At 40.5% G+C, this 25,537-nt stretch overlaps 1 protein-coding gene across 5 annotated transcripts in view; it reads right to left on the bottom strand.

Moving 5' to 3' along the window:
* LOC110988751 (tropomyosin-1-like) overlaps positions 1 to 25,537 on the bottom strand; it is a 49,096-nt gene that overhangs the window by 11,685 nt on the left and 11,874 nt on the right. For 4 of the 5 annotated variants that reach the window (XM_022252566.2, XM_022252559.2, XM_022252553.2 and 1 more), the window contains 6 exons: positions 23,366 to 23,499; positions 12,905 to 12,950; positions 11,220 to 11,291; positions 8,917 to 8,987; positions 8,025 to 8,163; positions 7,404 to 7,473 (listed from right to left, as the gene is read on the bottom strand). In XM_022252566.2, coding sequence (XP_022108258.1) covers positions 7,404 to 7,473; positions 8,025 to 8,163; positions 8,917 to 8,987; positions 11,220 to 11,291; positions 12,905 to 12,950; positions 23,366 to 23,499 — 532 coding nt within the window. Of the gene's footprint in view, positions 1 to 7,403; positions 7,474 to 8,024; positions 8,164 to 8,916; positions 8,988 to 10,992; positions 11,065 to 11,219; positions 11,292 to 12,904; positions 12,951 to 23,365; positions 23,500 to 25,537 lie in introns of all 5 variants that reach the window. The other variant, XM_022252575.2, reaches the window with a different exon arrangement.

Below are 25,537 nucleotides of genomic sequence, written 5' to 3'. Positions count from 1 at the left end.
TAAAACTAGAATTCTAGTTACATGACTGTCTTCACTGCCAATCTTATAAAATTACCCCTCCTCAAGCAAATCAGTGATTTGAATTGTCCAGATTTAGGTATTACGGCAACAACAGCGTCTTCAATTCAGCCTGCGAATATTCAGAGTCCTATTTAATGAAGTCCGTGCCTATGATTTCTGCAAACAACTGAGCAATAACTCTCCACTGCTCCTTCCAATCTTCTTAACACTGAAAGCAGGCCATGAAGGTGCAGAATTTGACCGAGGCGGAACATCGTGTTGGAATCTCTGTCTTTACACAAATGCCTTTGTCGGTGCTATTGGTTAGCGCTGAAGCAATCTGGGGTACACCAGTTAATGAATCTACTATGTCTTTGTGCGAAAGGTGCTTTGATCACAAAGTGTAAAGCAGAAGTGTTCTAGAGGACTAGCTTCTAAGGCGGAACACTCTACAAAAAAGTTGAAATGACCATAGAGATAAGGGTCATGGGGAGAAATGGCAACTGTCTTGAGCACTGGGTAGATGAATGGTCATGAGGGGGGGGCAGATCGACATGAATGTGTTTGAGCAGCAATGCATTTAACATTCAAAGGGTATCCCATGTTGGTGCTGGAGCGCCTTAAGAACTGTGATTAGAGATTAGTTCTGATCATGTCACCACAGCAAGGAAGAAGTGAGGTGAAGGCTACGACACCATTCAAGAATGAAATGCTTGCATTATAGATTATGCTTTAAGAACCCTTTTTCTAAGTTAAAAGAACAGAAGAATCATCACTGACAGCTGACAACAATTGAACCTTGGTGCGTGTGGTATACTTGAGGGAAATTATGTTTGCCTAACATTCATCGACTCGTTAGCGCTATTGGAGGGGGGGACACAGAGGGTGGTACACATTAATGACGTAAAATGAGAGCAATATCAATTCTTGAGAAACTGCACTGTAATTATGCTTGCTATTCTTGTCGATAGAATTTTGAAGTCAATCTTCACTCCCAATCACACACAGGTATGTGTACCACCACAGTCCTTACAACAAAACTGTAATGGCTCATGTCGTACACGAGGTACTCCCGTCTTGTTCCCAACGACATGCACATGTGCTGCATTTACAAACAATCATGCTTGAGATAGCTCAGCATTGCCCAGCAACAGCGATAAAAGAATTTCTCTTGCAGTAATAAAGGCTTGTTTTTCGAAAATTTATCGCAAAAGGTCTCCATGTGACCTGGGCACAAAATGAACGCGGGACGTGACTTTTGATACTCATTGTCAATGACGGCTGCGCAGGGCAAAACGCAGAGGTTAACAACTTGAGCGCAGCTGCAGTGCAGAGCCATTTGCGGAGCTCCGGCCCGTGTGAGCGCGATTGCTTTGCACGGGGTTACTGGTGAAGGAATCACCAAATACAACAGCGCTGCAGTCAAGTCCATCCCAAGCTCTTTGATAAGACCAGTCGCGAGTAGCAGATTGAACAAGGACAAAGGAGTGCTCTTGTCACAGTTCATTCAAAGGGCTCATGACTTGACTTGCAGCTGGATGGCATGTGATTAACGTGTAATGGGCTGGATTACATTACTAACAGACAGACAGCATAGGTACATCAGAATTTTTTGTTTGATGCGACAGAAGAACGGCCAAACTATGCAAGGCGCCAGGTTAGATTTAACCACACCAACTCTGGTACTTCAGAATTTCTGCCACAAAGTGAAAAACAAACGGCCACATTTTGACTCCTATTAAGGACGTACTATTGTAAAAGAAAACACTTGGAAATGCAATCACGGAAGAACGACACCTCATGTCTCCCGCTTCCTGTGAAATACCTGAACAAACTTAAAAATCCCTGAAACAATCAGCATGCTTATTGATATTTACAATTTACAGGTACAAATCACACAAAATGACAGAAACCATCTTACCGAATCACCCCCGTCGAGTGACTGAGCCTGAGCATAAGGGTTTTAAGTTGGTTCCCAGAAATCTGGCGTTGGGACGTCTAGATACCAGCTGAGGTTGTTGGCAACTCATGTCGCACATTTTCTTTCTGTCTTCCTTTGTTTCAGTTTTTACTTTGAGCTGTCTTTCTTTGGTTAATGATTAATGAACTGAACTCCACACCCATGCTTGCAGGCGCAGTTTTGTAAACACAATACTTTCCAGGTTTTCAAACCGTACATGGGTTAACCATGGGGCTATAAACGGGATGGGTTAACCCCAAAAAGCTCAGTAGCCTTCATCCATGCCACTGAAGCTATTTGGCCATTTAAAAAAAAAATTGTTGCATTCGACCGGAATGCATGTATTAATACTGTGCTAACAGCATGCAAACAACAAAATGTGTTCTAAGTGATGCCAAATCAAGAACTGTGTGACGTTTTGAACCTCGGGGGTGCAGGGCCATAACAGAGAACAATACATTTTCCCAGAAAAAATGAGCCAGAAATTGTTTTGCCAAAGCCTATACATATCCCCAATGTAATAACCAATCGTACTGAAAAATCAATGGTTTACAAATCTTTTCCAGTCGGAAATGTTCTGCTGTCTGATTTTTAAGCCGGTTACAAGTAAAAGACGGTGTTTTAAGGTTCTTTCATTGCTGACTTCAACGTGAAGTGACTGTTATACAATCACATTTATTCTTGGCTCCAATGTTTCCCATGTACTAATGATCTTGGCAAAAAAGCCAATGAAAATTTCAGTACCGTGTGCTCTGCCTCATGAATTACGAGAAAACTCAACAGGGTTGGCTACAAAAAACCTCATCATTTTAACTCGTCCCAAATTGAAAGCTGTAATTGGCCTAAAACTCCAGCATTTTACTATCTTTGAATGCAAACTGTCCCTCCTTGCCGCATACACAACTCCGAAATGTGATTAAACTCCTTGTTTTTACAGGATGCTATATATTTACAATGACTCTGATGATAGGACTCTAATGAACTCATTTGCTTGTTCTGTTAATTACATTTACGCTGAGATGATACAGTCATTGTCATCTGGTTATACCAATGATCTGAATGAACGCAAACTCTAAACCATGCTAAGAACGGAATGCATGATACAATAAGGATTGCACATAACCATGTATGAAAACCAAACATTGGCACTGGACTTTTCTTGTGGTAAAGTCAAAACTTGTCTCAAGAAAATGTGCCAGCTGAGATACAGATGTAACTGTCTACTTCGTACTGGAGGTTTTCTCCTTCAACTTCAGTCATCCAAAGACACCATCAATCTCTGATCGTTATAGTCATGCAATCCGCCAAAATGTACTTCAGTTAGCTGGACGGCTATCAACATGTTAAACTCGGGATTCATGTTAGCAACTTTCTGGGGTCACAAAAACACTAAACTACACGTAACTGATGCAGAGACGAGACCCAACACTACAGTACAACAGATGGCGAGCAAAGACAATACAGCACTGAAGACAATAGACTGGCAACCCAGTCCTCACACAACACTAAAACCGGACAACTTACTAATGCTAAGAATAGAATCTGCTTTAATTTCTTGCAGATGTATGGAAAATCTTAAGATTCCCTCAGTATATTACAATAAGAAAAATATATCCTTACTCTGCAAAAATAACCCTGGCTACTTGTAAACCAGATGCATGATTAAGCTAACTCTCTGAACCACATCGGCACAGCAAATCCATGCAAAGAACAGAATCCCATCTCTACCAGGAGACATCATTTTCTTACAACTTGTTAATCTTCTATGATCACTTTCAGGCATTCTATTCATTTCAAACCACCATCCATGCCAAAGGAAAACTGACAGCAGGAAGGAGGTGGGTTAACAGAAGGTGGGGGTTTTTAGTACAACGCTGCTGTGGGGACTTGGGACGGTAGGGATTTGATTGGAGTCAGTGGGTGTTCATAGGCGGCAGGATATGTGTTCAGTTATCTCTTTTCTTGATACTTAAAGAACCCTTCTCCAAAAGCGAACATAATTTATCGGAAGAAATCCCCTCAAATTGAATAACTTTCGTCCACTTGCACAATGCCACATAAAAATGAACGAGCAGTCAAAAGAAAAGTGAACATACAAAGTTTCATCCATGTTTATGACCAGATATGCGAAGTGCCTGATAAACTGTGAACACATGATGCTTGGCTTTTCATTTTCAGCGCAAAAATTACTTCAGTCTCCAGAAAAAGACTTAAAAATATTTGTTCTTTCCAATTTAGGTCATGTTTTGAATGGCTATGCACACATCATAAAATTGAACAAATGCTTTTTATTGTATCGAGTGACAGCGGAGGAATCAACTCATTTGGGGCACTGAAAGACATTCCAGTCCATTTGTGACACAAAACTGGAAGCAATGGATTCTTTTGTAAGATGTTGTGACGTTTCTTAAGGGGGAATTTTTGGAGCAACTCTCTTCTAAACATTTGTCGTGACTTCTGTTTTCTTGTTAAACAGGAAGGGTGGGGAAAGGAGGACAAGGGCAGGAAATCTTGGAGGGCAACAAAACAAAAACAAAAAATGTGAACTCGGAATGAACGGGTAAAAGTGAACTCTGTGAATGCCGACTCTAGAGCAGTGTGAGTTTTTATTTCAAAAGACTGATGGAGATGAGTGAAGTCAAAATGACACAGGCTCAGCAGGGTGAGCATGCAACAAAGCAGGGCATGTACAAAAAAATACCAGAACAACACAAAACAAAACCAAACCATCTCACACAGAGACAAATATGAAAACAGCGGGCCAGAAACACAGGAAGTAAAGTTTGAGCTGGAATGTCTGGGTGCCTTCATCCCTAATTGAATTGAGGCAGTATGAGACAACCACAACTCAGAGCTATGTGAATGTACATGTATCTCGCCATACGGAAGGAAGGAAGGAAACCAAGTGAGACATCCATGTTTGTATCAATACTTCTAAAAAAAGCCCATGTTTATGTACATACAAAGATGTTTTCAGCGTTGCTTTTTCCATATCTCAAGTACTATTCCACTAAAGCACGTTATCAATGCTGCCTCAATCAAACATGCAACATCAGTAAAACGGCACTTTCGTTTTGTTGCGTGCAAACAATGCACCTACATGTATCATACAAAGGTGTACTGCATACTATTTGTCAAATTGTCTCTAGAATCAATTAAGTGTGGGAATAAATCAAAGTCTGTAGCGCGTTTTTGAGTATGTTCTTCACAGTCCGTTTTCATCTCATTTTGGTGTGTTCTGTGACCTATGCGTGTAAGTCAAGATGTCCGCGCTGTGGACAGCTTCAAAATCTTCTGCAAGGGGACTGAAGAGTTTAGCACTCTGGTAATTCAATAAGGATCCATGGAGTGAATCATGTTATCTTTGTATATACATGCACTGCCACCGAGGGATCAATCTGTAAATTCGTCTATCCACCTGCTGGCAATTTTACATGTTTCATCTCAGTTTCTACTCTTGCCCAAATAGGAAAAAGACAGAGAGTGTTGTAAGACATCCCCTCAGAGTTTAATTTCACCGAAAGCTGTTGCTGAAGGACTTAAAATGTCTGGCCCGTGGTTGTTTCATTCCCAAAGGGATTGGCATTTTCTTTTATTGCAGTGAACTCTCAGACTTTTCATCACTGATGTGGATATTATTTTTGCACATGAAATTCTGTCAGCCGGAAACTTGCTGAAATTAATCAGTATGAAATATTCAATTGTGAATAACACTGGCACGTTCTTTGGAAATACACGCTTCATTTTGTTTCATGATAACTTATTTTTTCTGACTCCCCCCCATCCATAAAAGAAACAGTTTTTCATTTTTTTTCTTTTTTTTGAAAGGTCAGCTTTTAAAGGGCAAAACTGCGGCACCATTCATGTAAAACTGCAGCACAATGAACACTTCCACACACTTCACTGCACAATCTCTCAGATCATCTTTAAACAGCTCCCGGCCATATTTGGTAATGCATATTTTTCTGACATCACAGGCACTATCCCACAGCAACGCTGGGGGAAAAAAAATGCTAGCCTGGTGGACATACACAACAGGGACTGCCCAAGACTGTACCATGTACGGTACACGCCCCTCATGGCCCATTGCAGGCATACCACTGGGACATATCTGGCATTCTGACCACAGATTAGCATACACACGTCAGGAATGTCTGGCCCTGATTTCTTTTAAAACTTGCAACTTAAAGGGGCTGTATCACAGGTTAAGACATACTGTGACCAATGGAACAGGTACAGAGAAAATAAAAAACATTGACACTGCAAGAAGCAAGCACTGAAAAACCAGGGACAAAACATATATGGACCGCTGACAAAATGAATAAAAACAAGCAAGCATACGAACAGGTGCAGATATCATTTCCACTCCATTAAATTGTGCCAGATTAGTAAGTTTATGACAGGAAAGCTGCATGTTGAAAACAATGGGTGTCAGGCAAGAAATTAACAAAAGCTGGACACAAAACCCCAAAAGTTCAGCTGACAGTTAACATGTTAAACTTTTCCTGAGAAAGAAGAATGTTGGTTATAAAGCAACGGAATAGATTGGCAAATTGAATTTGGGTGAAATGTAAGAGATGTAGAATAAAAAAACAACTTGGCAATAAAGAGGTGTAGTTTAAGGGGGGGCATTTGAATAAGAAAACTCTGGTTAAATACTGAAGATACATACATTCATACTTGTGGGTCCAAGAACACAGTAGAAAACGTGCTCTTTTGTGTTAATATGAATTGAAACCAACCCACGTTTTGGCTACAGAGACTCAAGGTAGTTTTACACCTGCAAAAACCAGAGGTAAAACCAACCCAGATTTTTGTCTTTGACATTTCAAGCCATAAATGCTTTCTCGTCATTTTAGATTCAACTGGGTTAGTTCGCTGAAACAAAAGGCTTTATTCAAACAGAAACCTGATAGCAAGTGAATTGTACGGACTCATTTTATACTGTGTTCATGTAAGAGAAACCCAAGAGACATGGCTGGTGGTTGTTTTGTTTTTTTTCTTTCCCCTGCGCACACTCAGTGCCGATAAAAAAGAATCTACACCTAACACACACAACTTATTTCCAAATTTCCATTTTTTTCCTAAAAATACTAACACCTGAATCACTGCATATACATGAAAAGGAGCTTCCAGGATTGTTCACTAGCACTATGGTTTCTAACATTTACAACACGATAAACAACTACATACCAAAAATCTCCACACAACATTCTACTCGGACAAAAGTTACCGAAACAACAACTGTTACATGTACCTCACCTGAACAGTGACAACAAAACCTACATTGGTACCTGAGCATTATGGGTTCAATATCCCGACAATGAATCTCATCATCTCCTGATGCTTTGCTAGCATATAGAAACCCTGCTTATCCTACGCCTAGGGAACGACGGGCAGTGAATCTACCCACGGCACGCTCTGCCGGGAGCGCGACACTCACCTTCGGCGCTCTCCAGCTGGACTTGCAGAGTTTTGAATGACCGGTTAGTGAACTCCTCTTGGTTTGCCAACTGAGGTCAGAGAGAAAGACAGACGAGGGGAGGAGAAGAAAAAAAACAAGATTCAGAAGACGGAGAAAAGTTAACGACAATTTTTTGGGATGAGCTGGGGAAATCCCAGAGTTAACTCAGAGAGAAGCCCACACAGTCAGTTGACACAGACAGCTTAACCCAAGCAGTTCAGCAGGTGCCAAAGTTGATGTGTAACCTCAATGACAAAGAAACAGGCTGTTGGGAAGTTCTAAGTGGGGCTCATGTAAGCATGTGTACGATGTGTTTGTTAGTATAATTGCGCAGTATTTCAGCAGAGAAATTTAACTTGGAGGCTAGGCATGGACTTAAAATTTTGAGTGAAACACAAGTGGTCTTTGACTCTAACATGAGGTAAACTTTGTTGGAATGTTACACTGTATTTTGATTTTCTGCTGACATAGGTACACTTGTGAAAACTGAATAACTTGCTCAGAAGTCTTATTAATTCACGTGGACATTCTGAGTCCTCACCGACAGTCATTTTTACATCAGCTGCACGTGGGACCTAGGCATACAGGGTCAGAACTTACGGCCTCCTTTTCAGCGGTCAGCTCCTGTACTCTGACAAGCAGTTGCTCCTCTGCATCAGAGGCCTTCTCGTATCGAGCTTCGGCCGACTTGTGGGCGGCCTGCAAGTTGCTGACCTGTTCTGTTAATTCGACGAGCTTACTGCAGAGAGACCAGGGGAGAAAGTCTGGGTAAGCATTTGATAAAAGATGACAAGAGGCCGAGGGACAGACAACCTAACGGAGACAAGAACACAGGAACTACGCTGTCAAGTATAAGTGTAGGTATTCAAAGCAGATGGACAGTTTGTTTGACCACTCTTTTTGTTTAACTTCACGCACCACGTGAAACAACAATGCTGAATCTTCGGGGACCCTTTAAGGACAAGGCAGATTTTAAAGAAAAGGGACAACATTAAGCAGTTAACGGGTCATCAGCTGGCAGAAGCGAAAGAAAATATTCAAATAGCACCAGTTTATTTACTTGCCAACGGTTTTATTCCACACCGCATTTGTCCCCCATGTAGTATTATTTTCAGCCAAAAAATACCAACAAAAATGACAGACAAACAATCCTTCACAAAGTCGGACTATACAAATGTTAAACCCTGGTGATCATTTGCTCAAGATTTGGGCGCCATTTCCCACAGTGTCATTGCTTCTAAATGATGCCATGGAGCAATATTTGCTGGAGCGGCCGGCCATGGGCCAAAGTCACTGAAGGCTTTTAAACATCTCCGCTGCATTTCAACACAGGGAATACCGAGGCCTTAAGACAATATGAAGTGGTTACGGAAAACGGTAACCAGCCAGAAAACAAAGTGTTTTGGGATGGCTCTCCAAATTTTATTGAACTGTGAATAAAGCAATCCTCGTATTTCAAGGGACACTTTCTCTGCCAGGTTTTATAACTTACCAATCTAAGTCCTTGCAACGCTCATCTGAACGCTCCAAATCTTGCTCTGTAACAGTGAGTTTCCTAAAAACCTTTTCCCACAAAAAAAAGAAAGAAGATGAGATTACCAAACAACTACACACCCACCATCAGCCTTATATAAATTGCAACAACGCACATTCACAAAGGTCAACAACGCATTAGCAACAACCTGCCAGCAAGGCACATAGAATGCAAAGCAGTACAACTGTCACCCTTATGACAGACAGAACCAACGTTTGGAGAGGGCGCTAGTGCTTAATAACTCATGGAACGTGCAAACATGTACTCAATCAAAATTTTCCCCCAAAATGTCCAGGATTAACTCTGAATTCTTTCACCATTGAAAACACTGCCAATGATTTGACATTGCACTTTTTAATGCCTTTTATACCAAATAGTGCAACAGACAACTGAAACGAAATGACCAAACAGTATTGACCGGTAACTATACAGACATGTACTGGAACAGTAAATAAGCACGTGCACATTAACATAAAGTATGCAAATCTATACACACAATAGGAAAAAAAATAATAAAAACCACAACATTTAAAGGTAGAGTCTATCATTTGCAACTTGAGTGACAAAAGTTTACTCGAAAATCACTCTGTTTGAAGATGTTAGGGGACTACATTCCACATTACTGTAGATAATCTCTAATACGCAAAACAAAACTTTGCTTATTTTTGACGTCATCATGATGTCACAAAAGAAAGTATCTACTACATTGTCTCTCAAATGCCCCGCAAAAATAATTTTCATTTCAACAAGCAGAATAAATAATGAAAAATGAAATAATTAATAAAAATTAAGTGATGATGTCATCATGAGGTCATGCTAAGTTTCATCAATTTAAAGATGAACACAAATTTATATCTCAATTGGACTTGTAATTTTGAAGTTAGGCCCCCCCCGTTCTGCTTCCGATTACATGCCTCTCAAAAATAGGGTCGGTAGATTGGAACTTTGGGGTGGTTCAAATTTTTGTGCTGAAAAATTGTCTCAAAAAGTGATAAAAACATGCCTTAATCTATGTAAAAATGTCTACAGTCGACAATCCACAAGAATTATGGACAATTAACACAGTGCTATTCAGGCAATCACGACAGCAAACTGGCCAACAACGTCCATGTATCGCGTGGTAAGCATGATGATGCATCAAGACATCTTTTCAAAAATAGCAAATGTAAGTATGAAAACATATAAAAACAAGCATTTTAACGTGAGAAAGGGTTGTTGAAAGGTGTTTTGTGAAGACAGAAAAGACATCAGGATTAATTTTTTAAATTTTCTTTATTTTGTTAAATTTGTTTTTCTAACTCACCGATGAAAGTTTTTAGGTCGTGCCAATAAATTAGGGTCAGTAGGGAAACCGGAAGCAGAAGTATTTTGGGAGGCCTTACTGACCTAAGAATTGACCAATAATGACTTATAACTTGTGAAGATGGCATTATGACATCAATGTTCGGTTCACATCTTCGGCCTAAGGTTTTTACATGTACTTGGTGAAGTTTGATCAAGTTTGAAGATTTAAAAGTGGCTGAAATGCCATCGAGCAAAATCACATGTACAAAATCTATGGGATTCGGGGGGAGACAAAATTGGAAAAAGAAAAAACCCATAAGATCTTGAAAAAAACAATGGCTTCCCTGCAGCTTGCAGAAAAGCCAATGGCAAATGATGGACTCCACATGGACTGTACATCTACATGTGCAAAACAGGTTGAGGGGTTTTAATATTTGGACAAAATATTTGGAACAGATCAGCCTTGGCCACCAGGCACTTTTCTTGAATCTGCCAACTCCAACCACTCAAAATCAGTCCAAATCCAACCCAGAGCCAATAGCTCTACTGAAAGACCTAACTGACATCTGAAGTTTTTCATCCCAACCCTGTTTTCACATCAAGTACACAATGCTTCGACATATAATTCTCCAGAACCCGTGCTGAAAATCAGGAGTTAGACTTTGGCAGATAATGGCATCAAAGCATATACAATATCCGAATGATATCCGTACCAAAATATCAGCCCGATTCTGTTGCACATTACGTTACCTCATCGTACAAAAATTTATTGTGGTCAGCTGCAGCTTTCTCTTTAAGAAGCTCCTTCTCCAGATGTGCGATCTTTTTTACATTTTTTAAGTTGATGTCCACACATGAAAGCGATGGCAAGGAACAAGGAAATGTCCCCCCCCCCGCAAAAGGGGGGAAAACAAAACAGACACAAGGTTAATACAAATGAGAATTTAAAAAAGGCAGAGGTTTTGGGGGTTTTGTACCTCATCGTATTTACGGTCAGACTCTTCGGCCGCCTCTTTGTACGATCGCACTTTTGTCTCAAGTTCATTGATCTGGACGGTGGGTGGGGGAAGGAGGGCAGGGGTGTGTCCGTTTTGGCAGGCAGTTGGAGTTCGACCGGGTAGCAACAGATTTGAGCCCGAGCAGACGACAGAGTCCCCATTCATGGCGAGGATAGGAGTCGTCCAGGAAAGTGAGCATCCAACATGGCAGGAATGATGCAAAGGAAGGAGGTGAACAATCAAACAGTTGGGAGAATGGAAGTTGGAATTGAAAAGGAAAAGAAAAACATAAAAAGATGAAATCAAAAGCAGCAGTAATATACTGACAGAAAAGGAAAATTACATTTCAACAATACTGTCAAGGAAAATCAGGAAAGCATAAAACAGAAAAGCAAGACGACTTCATCAAAAAGGAAAAGTGAAATGACCTTTGACCTGCTGCACACCATTTGTTACATAATGACCATTCATAGGCAAAATTTCAAAGGGAGCTAGGCGTGCTGACGCTTTAGTGTTAAATAATATTTTTCAATGCTCTTAGTAGTGTATCTTTCCTTTCAGTTTCATTCCAGGCTTAAACATTCCAAACGTGATATCTTTAATCACTTTTAAATTATTCAACACTGCTACTTGTAATTTTTCAAGCTTTTCCCATTACTAGCTTTTTTTTAGACTTTCCAATAAATGTTCTACTATGGCAAAAACCTGTTTACTCCAGAGAATTCATCAATTTCTTTCTCTTCCAATTCTGACCTGTGCTCCCTTTCTATGGTGCCATATCACATTCATGCAGCACATTCAATAAAGCAAGACAGACCTAAATGACCTAAAGGTACACGTAGCAACAAGGAAAGAGACGAAGTAATCAAAGATTTACACCTGTCTTGACCGCTCCATTGATACAATCAAAAGGTGGACCAAATTACTGAAAACTGTACATGCGCCAATGTACAATTTTAGGCCACGTTGTGGGCATCAGTCCTGACAATTAGGTAACTCCATTTCAGAGGGTGTGTCTACTGGGAATTATACTGATCGCACTTAAAGTATTTGTTTACAGGAGATATATTTTTGGAAAATGGTAAAATATTAAAATTGTATATCACTGTAGTTACAAGTAATGTACTCTTGGACTGACAGCAACCGGGTGAATCTTACCCACGGGTCTAAATTTTACTGCTGTGGCTAAATGCTTTTCTAGACAAACTGTTAGTCTTAATGGTACAGCACACGAAAAAAAGAAAATGGAATAAGATGTCTTTTGCCTCCTTTCACTAGGCAACAGTCATCAAAACCAAAAAGTGCAATGAAACATGAATAAATACTTTTCTTAAAACAGGTCTAATATCTGTGTGATATCAATATTCAATGGCATTCAAAAGTTTTGGCATTGCAACTGTATATTTTTGTACATGATCCAATCCAATTATCTAGCAGATTATTCTACGAAAACTGTGACCTTATTGAAGCTCTGGCCCCGTTTGAATTCAAGGCCACGGATCAGCCAAAATTCACCTTTGAAAATCTCGGTGACTGTAATTTTTGGATAAGTAGTCTCAACTCCAAATGCACTGCGTCTAAGGTGAAAAAGGAGACTTTCCTTGTTTAAGTGGATTGGAAAAATTGGCGTTTCATTGTTTGACAGCCTTTCCACAGGTACAAACCTTGTCATCATCAGCCATGCCCCTAGTTTCAAGTGCCTTGGTTGCCCTGAACAAGGAAAGGAAAAAAAAGAGAGAACAAGAGAAGAGGAAACCTCATTAAACACTCTACACCATAATAGACTACACTGACGAACTGAGACAAATAAAAACCACTAACATTCCTCTGTACGTTACAAAAGGAAAAGGTAATTTTATAAACAGAGACATGAAAAAGGAACTGGTTCTTGTCTTTATGATACATTCATTCACCAAACACGCACGTACACATATGGCACGTACATGTGTGTACACGTACATTTACATTTCACAGTTTTATTTCCTGTCGCAATTTTGGCATTATTTCCCTTTTGAAATACCTCATGCTTGTATTGATCCAGAAATGATCACACATAGTGCTGGAATTTACACTACTTTGATAAACAACAGGTGTCAGTTACTCAGGCCACAGTTGATAGTGAAACAGGATCATTATTATAATAAATTCATGGGTTATGCCTGGAGAAGGTAGCCATGACTACCTGCTCCTGCAGTCTGTGACTAATATAGGAATAATTATAGATTCACAAGAGTCCATGCATATGTCTGGACACAAGCACATGAGACAGAATCAATGGATAGGAATCACACACTGCTCGTCAATTAAGGGTAATAAATGTACCCTATCTTCACAAAGAAGCCATACACTATGGCCCCATAATTCGTGTACTCTCCACGATGGTGCTGGTGTGTACATACCGTACATGTATGCACGGTACATGTGCTTGTGACTGTACACAATATGAGCACTTGATTTCACAGAGATTTAATCCAGCCAAAGAGAATAGTCATTCACAACAGTAAGTGTACAAATACTGCACCTTCACACTGCTCTGGCTGTCTACTACATAAACCTATGCATACCGTTCATTATGTAAACACACACACACACCCAAAGCCCGAGTAGCAGCCAGGGCAACATGTAATTTATTGCACGCACATGATAGGTTGGGTTTACATGTCCAATACACACTGTAATAACATTACCATACAGGCTCCCAATATGGCATGTACAATGCATCAGCCTATTTACTGTTGCACTCGTAATGTACACGTATGATAACATGGGCGTGTTCATTTCAGTTTCAATGTGAAAGTACAGGCACACATTTACATGTAGTAATACAAGTTTCACAGCTCAGCGTGCATACCTGCCTGAAGGTGTCTCCATAATGTATGATACACACACATATATCCATGGGGGTAATACGACCTGCTCTTCAATTCATGTACATGTACATGTAGCTGTCAATTTTTTTATATTTTTGTTGACAGACTTTGCTTCATACTTCAAGCAACCACAAAATTGTGGTAAATTTGACAACATTTATTTAGTTGAAATGTGATGAACTTCTGCAAAGCCGCAGTGTTACTATTGATATGAAGTCATGATTTTGCATTCATGTCCATGTCTGGTACCTGCAGTACATATACAATGTATAGGTAGTACATGAACCGGCCTTGAGGCCAACAGATACAAATTGATCTAGAAAATGTCTTTGTTCCGACTTATGATGGCTGGCAAAGAACACTGGCCAGAAAAGAACACTGGCAAAAAGCCATATGATTGCATTGACCTCTACCCTTAACCCAAGATAAATTTGAACCAAATTTGTCATCAGGCACATTCAATTTTTCTTGACAGACAGAAGAGGACTTTCAAGATGGATTATATGTTGATTTGGCAGTAATAAGATTTTTATGATTTGAATACAGGAAGCATGGCTTTACATGTACGTAGTCGTACATGTTACGGTATCTTTCCACCTCCTCTGTAGCAGTAAGAGGGAGAAATTTAAGTGCGTTGAATATTCAGTTTATGCTAATGGCATTTCCAGATTTATGAGCCAAATATGATGTCATTCAAGGTACATGTAGAACGGGAGTGTCCCTGCAGCTTAGTGTACATGTACATGTACAATATAATGTACTGTACATGTATATACTGGTAGTGTCTCACATTTTCCACGTTTGGAGTAAGTTCCACTTTACGCTTGGTTTTCATTTCAAACAGAAAGTGCCCCTACTTGATGCTCCATGTCCTCCGTAAACAAGTACAAAATGTAAGTTTGTTATTCATGGCAAGCAATTAAATTTTATGTGGTGTTGACATTCTATATGGTCTTAGAAATGCACGTACATGAACATACCCTGTTTGGTCAAGGACCATTGTTTGACAGCAAGGAAATATCAGGGTTATGTTGTTGTTTCTCTCTTTTTTTCACAATTTCACTTTTATTTTTGGACGACAGTTACTTTCAACAATGAAGTGTGGGTTCCTTCAATTTGTCTGCCCAAGAATGTGGCTTTTAAGCAGTATCATTCCGATTGTTAGCTCACGTACACATGTACATGTACGGTACCAGCAACATTACTATTCATAAAAGCAGTCTTGAGGAGTTACCTGGTAATCACATAACCTTCACCTGAATGATTCTGTACAGGAGGCCAGGCTTATTCAGCCTCCCCACAAACTAAAACGTGAAGGACACTGAACAACACCATGTAAGGTTCCCTGATTTGATGAGGAGAGTTACAATAAATGGCGAGGACAGGAAAAAAGTTCTGCGAGCCCCTAGCCCTCCATGGCAACTCCCAATCCATAACAGACACCAATCACAATATAATGCTGACAAGTGATAGTTCAAAGGAATGGAAACAGAAGCAGAACATCACATTTATGTAGCTGAAATGAAGGTCGTTATTGTCCAGTACATATGGATTTTTTTTTAAAAAACAGACAAAATCGGACTGGTTGTTATTGTCGTTGTCACACAACACACAGAGACTATTTAAGCAATCTGACCACAGCAAGGCCACAAAAATATTTCAGACATGAGTCCAACCCCCCCCAAAAAACCACAAGCCACACACCAACTCCTGGCCAGACTCTTATCAGACAAGGGAAATACTTTCCTGTTGGGCTTGAATGAACCGGGCATCCAAGAAATTCCGGGCAACAGTCAGCTTCGTGGATTCCACACACTTCCTGGCACCCTACATGTACATTACCACTTTTTGGCCCCCCATCTCCCACGCTTGGACATCCGTGATGTATGCACAGGTCACTCAACTATAACTAACCAAGGAATGAGATTAATAGACATGCCATCCCAGTCCATATTCTGTTTTTTATTCACCAAAAATCCCCTCCCCTTTTTTTCCCAATGAGGGTCAACGGTCAATACACATACCAATTTGTGGTGTCAGTGTCACAAATGAGTTAACACCTTCAGCAGTGACCACAGCTGTGGCCTGGAGATTCCCACACTGCCAAATGTCTCATATTCTTGCCTCCCGGGCCCTTTTGTTCCAGTCTCAAATATGAGCCCAGTGGTCCTGTGTTTGCTAAGTATCAAGCAGGTCGGCCTCAGCTTGATTTCACATTCCGGTTATCATAGTCAGGGTTGTACATACCGATATGTACCGAAACAGGTTGCTGAACGAGGTGTGCTGATCCTGCTTGTGTCACAAATGAGTACACAGGATCCAAGAACATGCAGGCGCAAACAGCTTTGACCTTCTGGTCAGTTATTTTTTGTCTCCTTGGTTCAGTAGAAATCTCTCCGAGATCTTCACTGTTCTCGTGCTAGGTACATCTTTGTGTATACATATGTACATGTACAAAGTCCCTGTGAACCCGTGAACTCTGACACTCCCCACCTCTACTCCATATAATACCTAGCTGTCTAATAAACAGTGCCACTTTTGTTCCCTTACAGAACCAATAAATCAAACTGGGTACTACACAGAACCATACAGACTGATGTACATGTATATGTACATGTACATATGTACATGTACTGTAGACTGCTAAAATACATACATGTACAACCAAAGCGCTTTTGTGATGCAAAACCACAAACCACAAAATGCCACTCCAGTTCAGGATAAAAAGAGGTCAAATTGAGCAAGTCCTACCATATGTATATTTTCCTGGAAATAAATGTATATTGTATGCCGCAATGTGAATTCTATGACCTTGTCCTCTCCACTGCTGCTAATGAGACCCACCTTGGGATTTCCCAGTGATAAAACTAATTTGAAGTATCCTTCCATTCCAGAGAAAGATTTGATGTGTCTCAGCCATCACTTTATCGTTACCGGTGCATGTAAATAAAGACAGTTTATCATGACTTAAAATCTGATTGATGACGAACCCTCATCAAATTTAACAACATTCTGGGTTTAAAAGTCTTTGCATAATCATCAGGATGCACATGCGGTTATAAAATGAGTGCGAAAATCACCCCCTCCAGACAAATCCTTCCTTTCTTGCACTGTGGAATTTTGCAGGTGATCCCTTGGTCAACTGTACACATCCCCAAGACACCATGGAGAATCAAATTATGCAAACTAGCCAAGACATTGCAAGGGTGCATGCAATCAGGAGATGGCCTGTTATGTACGCTACAGGAACAGCAACCCTAACTAAATAACCCTGACATTTACCGACATTATTGCGCGTTAAAGGCACGGACGAAAAATTGTGCGCCCGAGTTCAACACAGATTCAACGATGTTGGCTCAGGTTCAGTGCGTACTGGTAGCATGATCTTGAGATCTAAACTATTTTTGCTATGCAAGGCAAAAACATAAAAAAAAGGAAGGCAGCAGTAGGAACATATGTCTCCAAAGCAAAATTCCCCCCCCCCAGACTATAATGACACAGTGCATGAAGCATATCAACTAGGGCAAGTAAACCATAAGCAACGACTCCATTCATATCTAATCTCACTGCAGTTAAGCCATTCCTGTCCTAAGAGGAAGGCCAAGCCACAATAGCAAAGTAAATGGACAGGTGAGTTCAAAGTCTGGTCTGCAAATGCATATTTAAATTGTAAAGTACATGCCACATGGGGCACAACAGGAAATTCCAGTGAGTTGATTTTCTGTGACCCTGTCTGGGGCACTGAAGCTTTGCTGTTTTGAGTTAGAAGTTCTAGCAATGTTATGCAGGCTTGGTAGAGCATGGGGGGGGTTGCACGTCCCCAACACAAAGCCAACCTGCACAATGATTATAGGATCAGGAAATTTCTTCTCTGTACAAAGTAGCTTTTGCTGTTGACAAGGGGTCATCAGGGTTCTTACTTTGACCCTGGTGATGGAGACTTGAATGCATTCATTCCTCAATCCAGCCTACACAATATAATGGGGTGGGGTGCTTGAATGGGCTCAGGAAAGCAAACACCATACCAGTCCACAATGTCTGCTGTGTGCCACATGAGCGTGCCACACTGGGGGTTAGGCCATGCTGTTCACACTGTAGCCAGCATGACGCTACTTTCAGGCCAACTGAGGCACGCATTATTCATTGGACATGAACACATAGGCCATGGAATCCAATCAATACTTTGGCAGGCTTCAAAGCACAGAAGACAGCATGGATGCACACACATATAGTGCATCTCATAGGGTAATTTTACTGTTAGCCTCATTGTTAGCAATTCAGACATACCTAAAACCAAACCAAAAAAATAGTTGCCATAATTACAGACATGTATATGTTCATGTGAACATCTCTTTTTAAATTTAAAAGGAAAACGCTGCTTTCATTTTCCACATCTTTCATTTTCTTCATAAATAATTGTAAAGTTATCCAAACATCAAAAGAAAAATTGACAAGGATTGGTTTCACTTATCCAAGCAGACCTCTGAGGACTTGTATTTCTGTGCCAACTAAATAACCTCATCAGGACCACCCAACCATGCTGTCCAATTCATAAAAGATGCCTGCATTCACCCTTTTTGTATACATGAAAGGGGCCCAGTTGGGCGCATGTGGGTAAATGGCTCACCAGGCTCAAAAGGGGTACCTGAAAATAACAGGGTTTTGTATTGGAGGTCTTTTACAACAGACAGAAATTCCATGACAGGACATTCCTTTGGGGGTTGCAAGGTGGAGGGGCAGGGTATGGACACTACCAGTGCAGCCTTTAGAGGTACATGTATGGTACATGTACCTACACATGCCCTTGACATAGCTACTGTAGATACACAGTAAATATTTGAAATATTTTCAAAAGCTTATGAAAATATGCCACTGGGTATGAGAGGAACCTGAGATTTCTTGCTTGGAATTCTAAGAGTGGCACTCGAAATGTATCCTGGTGCACATCCTGAGACAGGAGAGCACCAACTCTTGCAAATTACTCTGACCAGTAGAAAAGAAATTGAAACTTTCTGTTTTAGGAGTTGGGGGTTAAGGGTCAATTTAAAGATCAGCCACTTGTAGTACATCCACAGGGAAAAAAAATTGGTGGTAAGAGAATTAAACTGCATATAAAGAGAACAACCCAAGCTTTGCATGTACGTTTGAGTTGCACGTGCACATTAACATGTACATGTACCTGTACATGCACCTGCACATGTACAATTGTGCATGCGGGTACATGTAATACTGAAACTGTAGGCCAGTGTGTTGTTAAAGAGGTAGGGAAAAGCTTCAAATATTGCGACATCTAGGGTTTCGGAGGTAGACTGGCCATCCACAAACCAGTGTACATTTAATTTACACCTGTATCTGCCAAAAGTCAACACAAGAGAAACGAGAGGCAATTTCTGTCCACCATCAACTGGGCAGATTTCAGAACCATGCAAGGTCAAATTTTGTGTTGGGTTGATGACGTACATGTACATGTGTACATATACCAGTACATGTAATGGGGAGATAGGCATAACAGGTATGCATGAAGCATGCATGAAGATACATGTAAGCTGGCATTGCTGCGGCCAAAAATGCATTCAAACAAGGAGTTCTGGTGACGTGCAGAAAATGCACATTAAAAATTTGTCTCTAAGATGCATGATAAACCTAAAATCTTACTCTAGTCTTAGCTGGCCAAAATGATTGTGAGATTTGTTCCGAAATGACGGAATACAAGACGTTGAAGGTGGAGTGGAACATAACTTCTGTGGAATACACATGGAGTGCACTCATGTTCACATGCAGCGGCAACAGACTATTCATACAAAAATTATGCTAGAGAATAACAAGGTCAGTATTATAGCAGAACCCAGACCTGAATCTTACATGTAGGCTGAATCGTGGGCTACCTTGAACATGCATGTGTGTACATGTGAAGCTTCTAGAAAAGACAGCAACCCACATGCGTGCTTGTTTATCGAGTCTACAGTTTTCAATGTGTCAAAGAAAAAGAGATAAACCCGTATCAGGTTCTTCTCGTGAAAGTGAGTGGATTAATTCCTATGAAAGTAACTATAATTTAATTGACGATGAATAAGGAGGATGGCACGGAGCCTGTCAGTGTTGCGGGGCTGCTGTGGCAGTCCTAAAAACAAACCTGGTGGTGGTCCCGCAGCACCGTACACCGGCAGCTGCAACATAGCACAAGCAGTCCACGAGGCTTATGTGTCACTTTTCTAAATTTGAAGTGCTTTTGCAGACACTGGATATTTTTTGGATGCAGTCCTCCAAGCATCCTTGGCATATTACTTATCTGTGACAACCAGGAAGGTTTAAAATCTACCCTTAATGCGTTGTCCAGGAACAATCAATTCTACGCATTATTGCATGGAAACCTCGCTACCACGTCTTAAGTGAATGAGACTCCTGTCTGAACTGCACAAGACTGGGATATGTTTTAGGTTATGACCAAAACACAACAAATCATGCACTTAAACTTAATGTATGGAACAATCAACGAAATGTACAAGAACCATATAAGAACACTGCATTTTGAAGATGCTTCTACTACGAGACATGTGAGCGAAGATGCACCGTGTTTACAGCCGTAACGTTTTGGGGTCACCGGCATATACATGTATCATTAATACATAAGGTTTCTGAAACCAGTGGAAAGGGGACATGGAGAACTTGGGAAAACTGTTCCATTTTTCATATTAATTTTGGAAGATGGTCTTGTTACCTCTTGTTTAAAGGTTATAATTGGGGAAAGAGGGTTATCTTTTCCCTAACTCTTTAGCCCTAACTCCCTGGGGTGTGTACTTTGATTCTCAAGCTCAAGGTGACCACGATTCTGCATATTAATGAATCAATCTCTAGTCATACATTTCAGGTGTTTCAAGGGTTTGAAATCAATGTGTTTTTGTTAAGTTTATTCAACATTGAAAACTACAGTGCACAAATCTTACATGCAACCTTTGGTTTGCGACATACATGCAACTTTTCAATGTTGTTTTCGAAAGCACATTGTGATAGGCCTTGGTATAAAAATGTGTTCACAGTGCCAAAAGTTCCACTTTTTGGTTTGAAGAAACTTCCCCCACCCCAGTCTCTGGTCAGGCAACAGGCCTGGTGTTTGTATACTGTTGCTAATATGCCAATGCAGAACTCACTAGGCCACCACATTCACTGCAGGCCTGCAAGTACATACAAGTACAGTCTGGGGGCATGCAATAAACACCACTTGGAGAGGATGGCATTGGTGGGCTGAGGTCACATGAGGTCAAGGCAAGGTCATAAAAAACCATGGGAGATCAGTTATCAGAGGAGCCTCCATTAGGCACAGTTTATGATCAACAGGAATTCACACTCTCTACTTGTAAAATGTTCTTGATGTACATGTACATACATAATGTGCACCTTCACTGTACAAATGTGTGTCCATGACATGTGCTTTCTGTGTTACCTTTTAGCACTGAAAATGTGGGGTTTTTTTGAGGTGGGGGTTGGTAGGCTTACAATTACTTACAATAAGCAGGTAATGATTAAAATCAGTCTTGTAGCAATCGATGCTCATTGCGCACAAGCCAAAAATAACTCTGTCTCAATGAACAAGCCCGCTTTTTCTTTATACCAATCCTAGCAAGTGCTTAAAGGACTCCTTCGTCCACTGTTTTGAATAGTCTAAAGAAAAAGGTTTCTATGGAAACTACTGCCAAACCCTTTTTCTAGAAACTTCTGTGATGCCACACAAATACCACATACCATACATGTTGACGCAATTCTGTGTGGTAACGTGGTTTGTGGGCCACGCCTACACAGAATTTTTTTCTTCTGTTCAAGGCAGGCTCAAGCTGAGCTGTATAACCTTGCCTGTTTAACTGATGGTTTCAGTGGACTAAGAACGGAAGGCCTTAAAGTTGCAAACCCATTTGTGTAATGGAGAGTAAACTGTACTTTGTACCCGGAAAGGTCAGACCCTGTCCAAAAGGTACAAGGTGCATGGATGGGGGTCAGGTTATTCGCCTTCAGGCTATGCCATTCAACAGAACAAGTTGGCCAAAAAAAAAATGGCATGGGAAGCAAGGAAGCTAAATTCAAAGTCATGTGCAGATTTAAAACTGGGTAACTGCCATTTCAAGTTGGAGAAGCAATTGTTGTCTAGCGTAATAACAGAGACAGTAACTCCGAAATGATGCAATAATCATTCATCTACTCTGCAAAAACAGTATTGCATACACGTTGGAATGACATTACAGAAGAGTAACTACACGTAGATGTCAAACAAAAGCAAGGGATAACTTGCTACCAACTGTTTCAAAACTTGGAGCTTTTCTAGTTCAGCACAAGCATGATTAATGGCACTGTGCCAAGAACTTATCTGGGGGCCCAATTCAGTGCATGCTCAATGTATAAATGCACCAGTGCTTGGTTACATACATGTACATGTAGTTTCCAGACAGCGAGTTATTATACAGGACCCAAAAATGTTTGAGGGGTGGCATTTGGAAGAGTGGAAGTTCCCATTACTCACTCCAAATTTCCCGACTAAATATCTTTTCTATCCCCGCTTCTGGCCTACGCAATGATTCACATTCATCCTTCGGCCAATCAACTGGAAGTCCTGCCTCATTATCGGCAGACAGAAATTGACACTATCAACAAATTACTTTATTTGCTGCGCAATGTTTTTCCTAGAGATAACAAAGTCATTTTCCATGTTGCTGTCTGGTTATACCATCCGTTGCTAGTAGTTACTGAAATTTACTTAAACAAAAAATTTGGTTCCCACAAACTGATGAATTCTTAAGAAAAAGTTCAAGGGAGGTAGAGATTACTCAGTCATTTGATTATGATTAACCCTCAACCCTATGCATTTTTACTGGGATGCAATCTCCAGTCCGGCAGAATCTTCCAACCATGCAAACATTGGATACAGCCTCAATCTTCCAAAATCCTCCATTATTTCTTGAATTTTGGCTGCTGCCTCAAACCTCTAAAATCCTCTCGCACTTCCTGTCTGTATGTCATGTCGAGGCCGTGCGAGTTGTACTTTAGAGCAGGATGCTTTCTAGTACATGTATAACACAAGCTGCATCCATCGACTTTAACAAAATTCATCCGTCAAAACCAGCCACTTATATTTTGCCACACAGCCCCAGTAAGCCCCCAATCCTTCAAAATCTTACGCAAGGATTTCTGAGGATTTCATAAGGTTAGGGTTAATCCATCAGTGAATCTGCCGATCAACAGATGGGCCATTCCATCAATTCTTTTTACCTTATGTGAAGTTCAGCTTGCTCTTCAACTTGCGTTAGTTTTCCTGATAGCGACTCCTTCTGTTCTGTGAGTCTTGTGATGTCATCATCCTGGAGCTGTGTCTTTCGGACCAGGTCGTCCTTCTCTGCTTCAGCCTAGAAGAGCACAATTCAAGAAGTGTCAGTACAATGCCCTGCTAGCGTAGTTGTGGTCAATTCACCTGTACACGTAGCAAAGTTAGTCCCACTCTAAAGCATCTGAGCTGGGTACCCAAGTGCCCAGGCTCCTATGTATGTCCGAAACCAGTTCCACATTATGTCTACATGAAGGTACTCACAACCAACATTAAAAAGTACTTAGTATCCTCTTGTTGATAAAAAGAAAGGGTTTTGAAAGTTTTAGAAGAAACTGATTTAGAGAGACTACTACATGTGTATGCATTTCAGTAACTTTCAATAATAGTGCATGCCTTAATCAGAATTGACAACATAGATATATGGACAGCAAGCAGTGTTGCTATGTACATTAATAAACTTGTTAAATAGGAGCTTTTTGAGGACAACAAATGTTACAATTACATGCATTAAAATTTGTTTTTTGAATTTTGATCCTGGAATGGCTACTGGTCCAAGCTCCTGGGTACCTTTGTTTTGTTTTATTTTATAGGGAGTCTGGTTCCTGTACAACCCTTATACACAACTGTACATGTACTATCTACGAGCTCGCAGGGCAACTTTTCTCCACACAGGTAAAAAATTCATCCAAAGTTGTCCCAAGTTTAAATGCATCCATGAAATCCACCTGTGACCCTTGCCAACCAATGGTAAAAGTTTGCTCTGACAGGGATACAGGTACATCTTATCAAGCTGCAGTCTTCATGCTTCTGAACATACACAAACAAACAAAAAAGCTGAAATTCAGGGTCAACATCTAAACAAAAAAAGCTGAAATCAGCTAAAGATATAAATTCTCACACCCCTGATAAAGGTGGTACTAAAAACAAAATGTATACATTGCAGGTTGCCTACGCCAGTCTTTTAATTAAAAATTGGTTGGTTAAGTCAGCTGACAAAATTTGCCAGACAGATTAATGTCAAAGCAGAGGGTTAACCCCCAAACAACAAGCTATTTTATCCTGGAACCTTAAGGAAAATGTACACATGCAATGCAATGAAAGGAGTTCCTTTAAATTGCCTTAAGCGGGTCACGCATGCCCGATACTGTACAATGAAGTTATGCATGCCCAGTTGCAGACCGTTGCAGATTCTGTATGCATGACCTTCATCCTTCCCGAATCCTAATATCAGTGTACACTTTGGACTTAAGAATAGCATGGGCTGAGCTTACTCATGTACTGATGTGCACAATGCCCCAGTCTGTTAGGGAAACACATCACATGCCCAAGCACAAAGCTTACTGCTTTCGGAGCAAGAAGCCAAGCAGCTGCAAGAACAAGTAGGGTATACGGTGCACAGTCCACCATGGGCTCTGACCAGACAGAATGACACAACAAGGAATATAACCTTACTGAAATAACAGTGTATTACAAAAACGGAGAAAGGTCACAATTTATCAAGAGTTTAAGCTGCATTTAAATGCAGATGGACTCCATCAGTTTTTCAGTGACATGTAACTGTACACGTACATGTACACATCTGAAGCAACTTCAAGTACACTTTTACACCCCTGTATATTAATTCTGAATGCATGCATTTCTGCAGGTTAAAACTGTTTCTTAGGTAATACATGTAGGGGTTCTGAGAGATATTTTAGAAAGGAAAATCAGGTTCCTTTACATCAAGAAAATGATGCTATTAAAAAGCTTCAGTCCTTGGCAGCCATTGGTTGCACACATCTGTAACAAACTACTGTCGCTGGACATTGTAAAATGTACATTTTGTTCTCTACGCTCTAGGTAACTTTCTAGACCCAAGCTGCATGCACATCATTAGTCAAATTGCTAAAGAACCCTCTGGTCTGCAGTACATGTACATTAAGTACTTTATCAATTCAATCCCTTATTAAGTTATGGTAATCTCTGATCGTGACAGGAACAGTTTAAGTTAAGGTGTCCAAGACAAACAACTGAAGAAAATGACGAAATGTGTGCTGCACAAGGCATCCATACGCTTCTCAGCTGTCAGTAACTGACCCACTCGAATTCAAACCCTACATACAAAAGGCCCTTTCACA

Source organism: Acanthaster planci, linkage group LG05, assembly GCF_054643075.1.
Source record: "Acanthaster planci isolate LZ-2023a linkage group LG05, COTS_SCS, whole genome shotgun sequence".
Lineage (NCBI taxonomy): Eukaryota > Metazoa > Echinodermata > Asteroidea > Valvatida > Acanthasteridae > Acanthaster > Acanthaster planci.
Note: the sequence above shows the minus strand (reverse complement) of the source record. Positions and strands in the feature narration are given on the sequence as shown.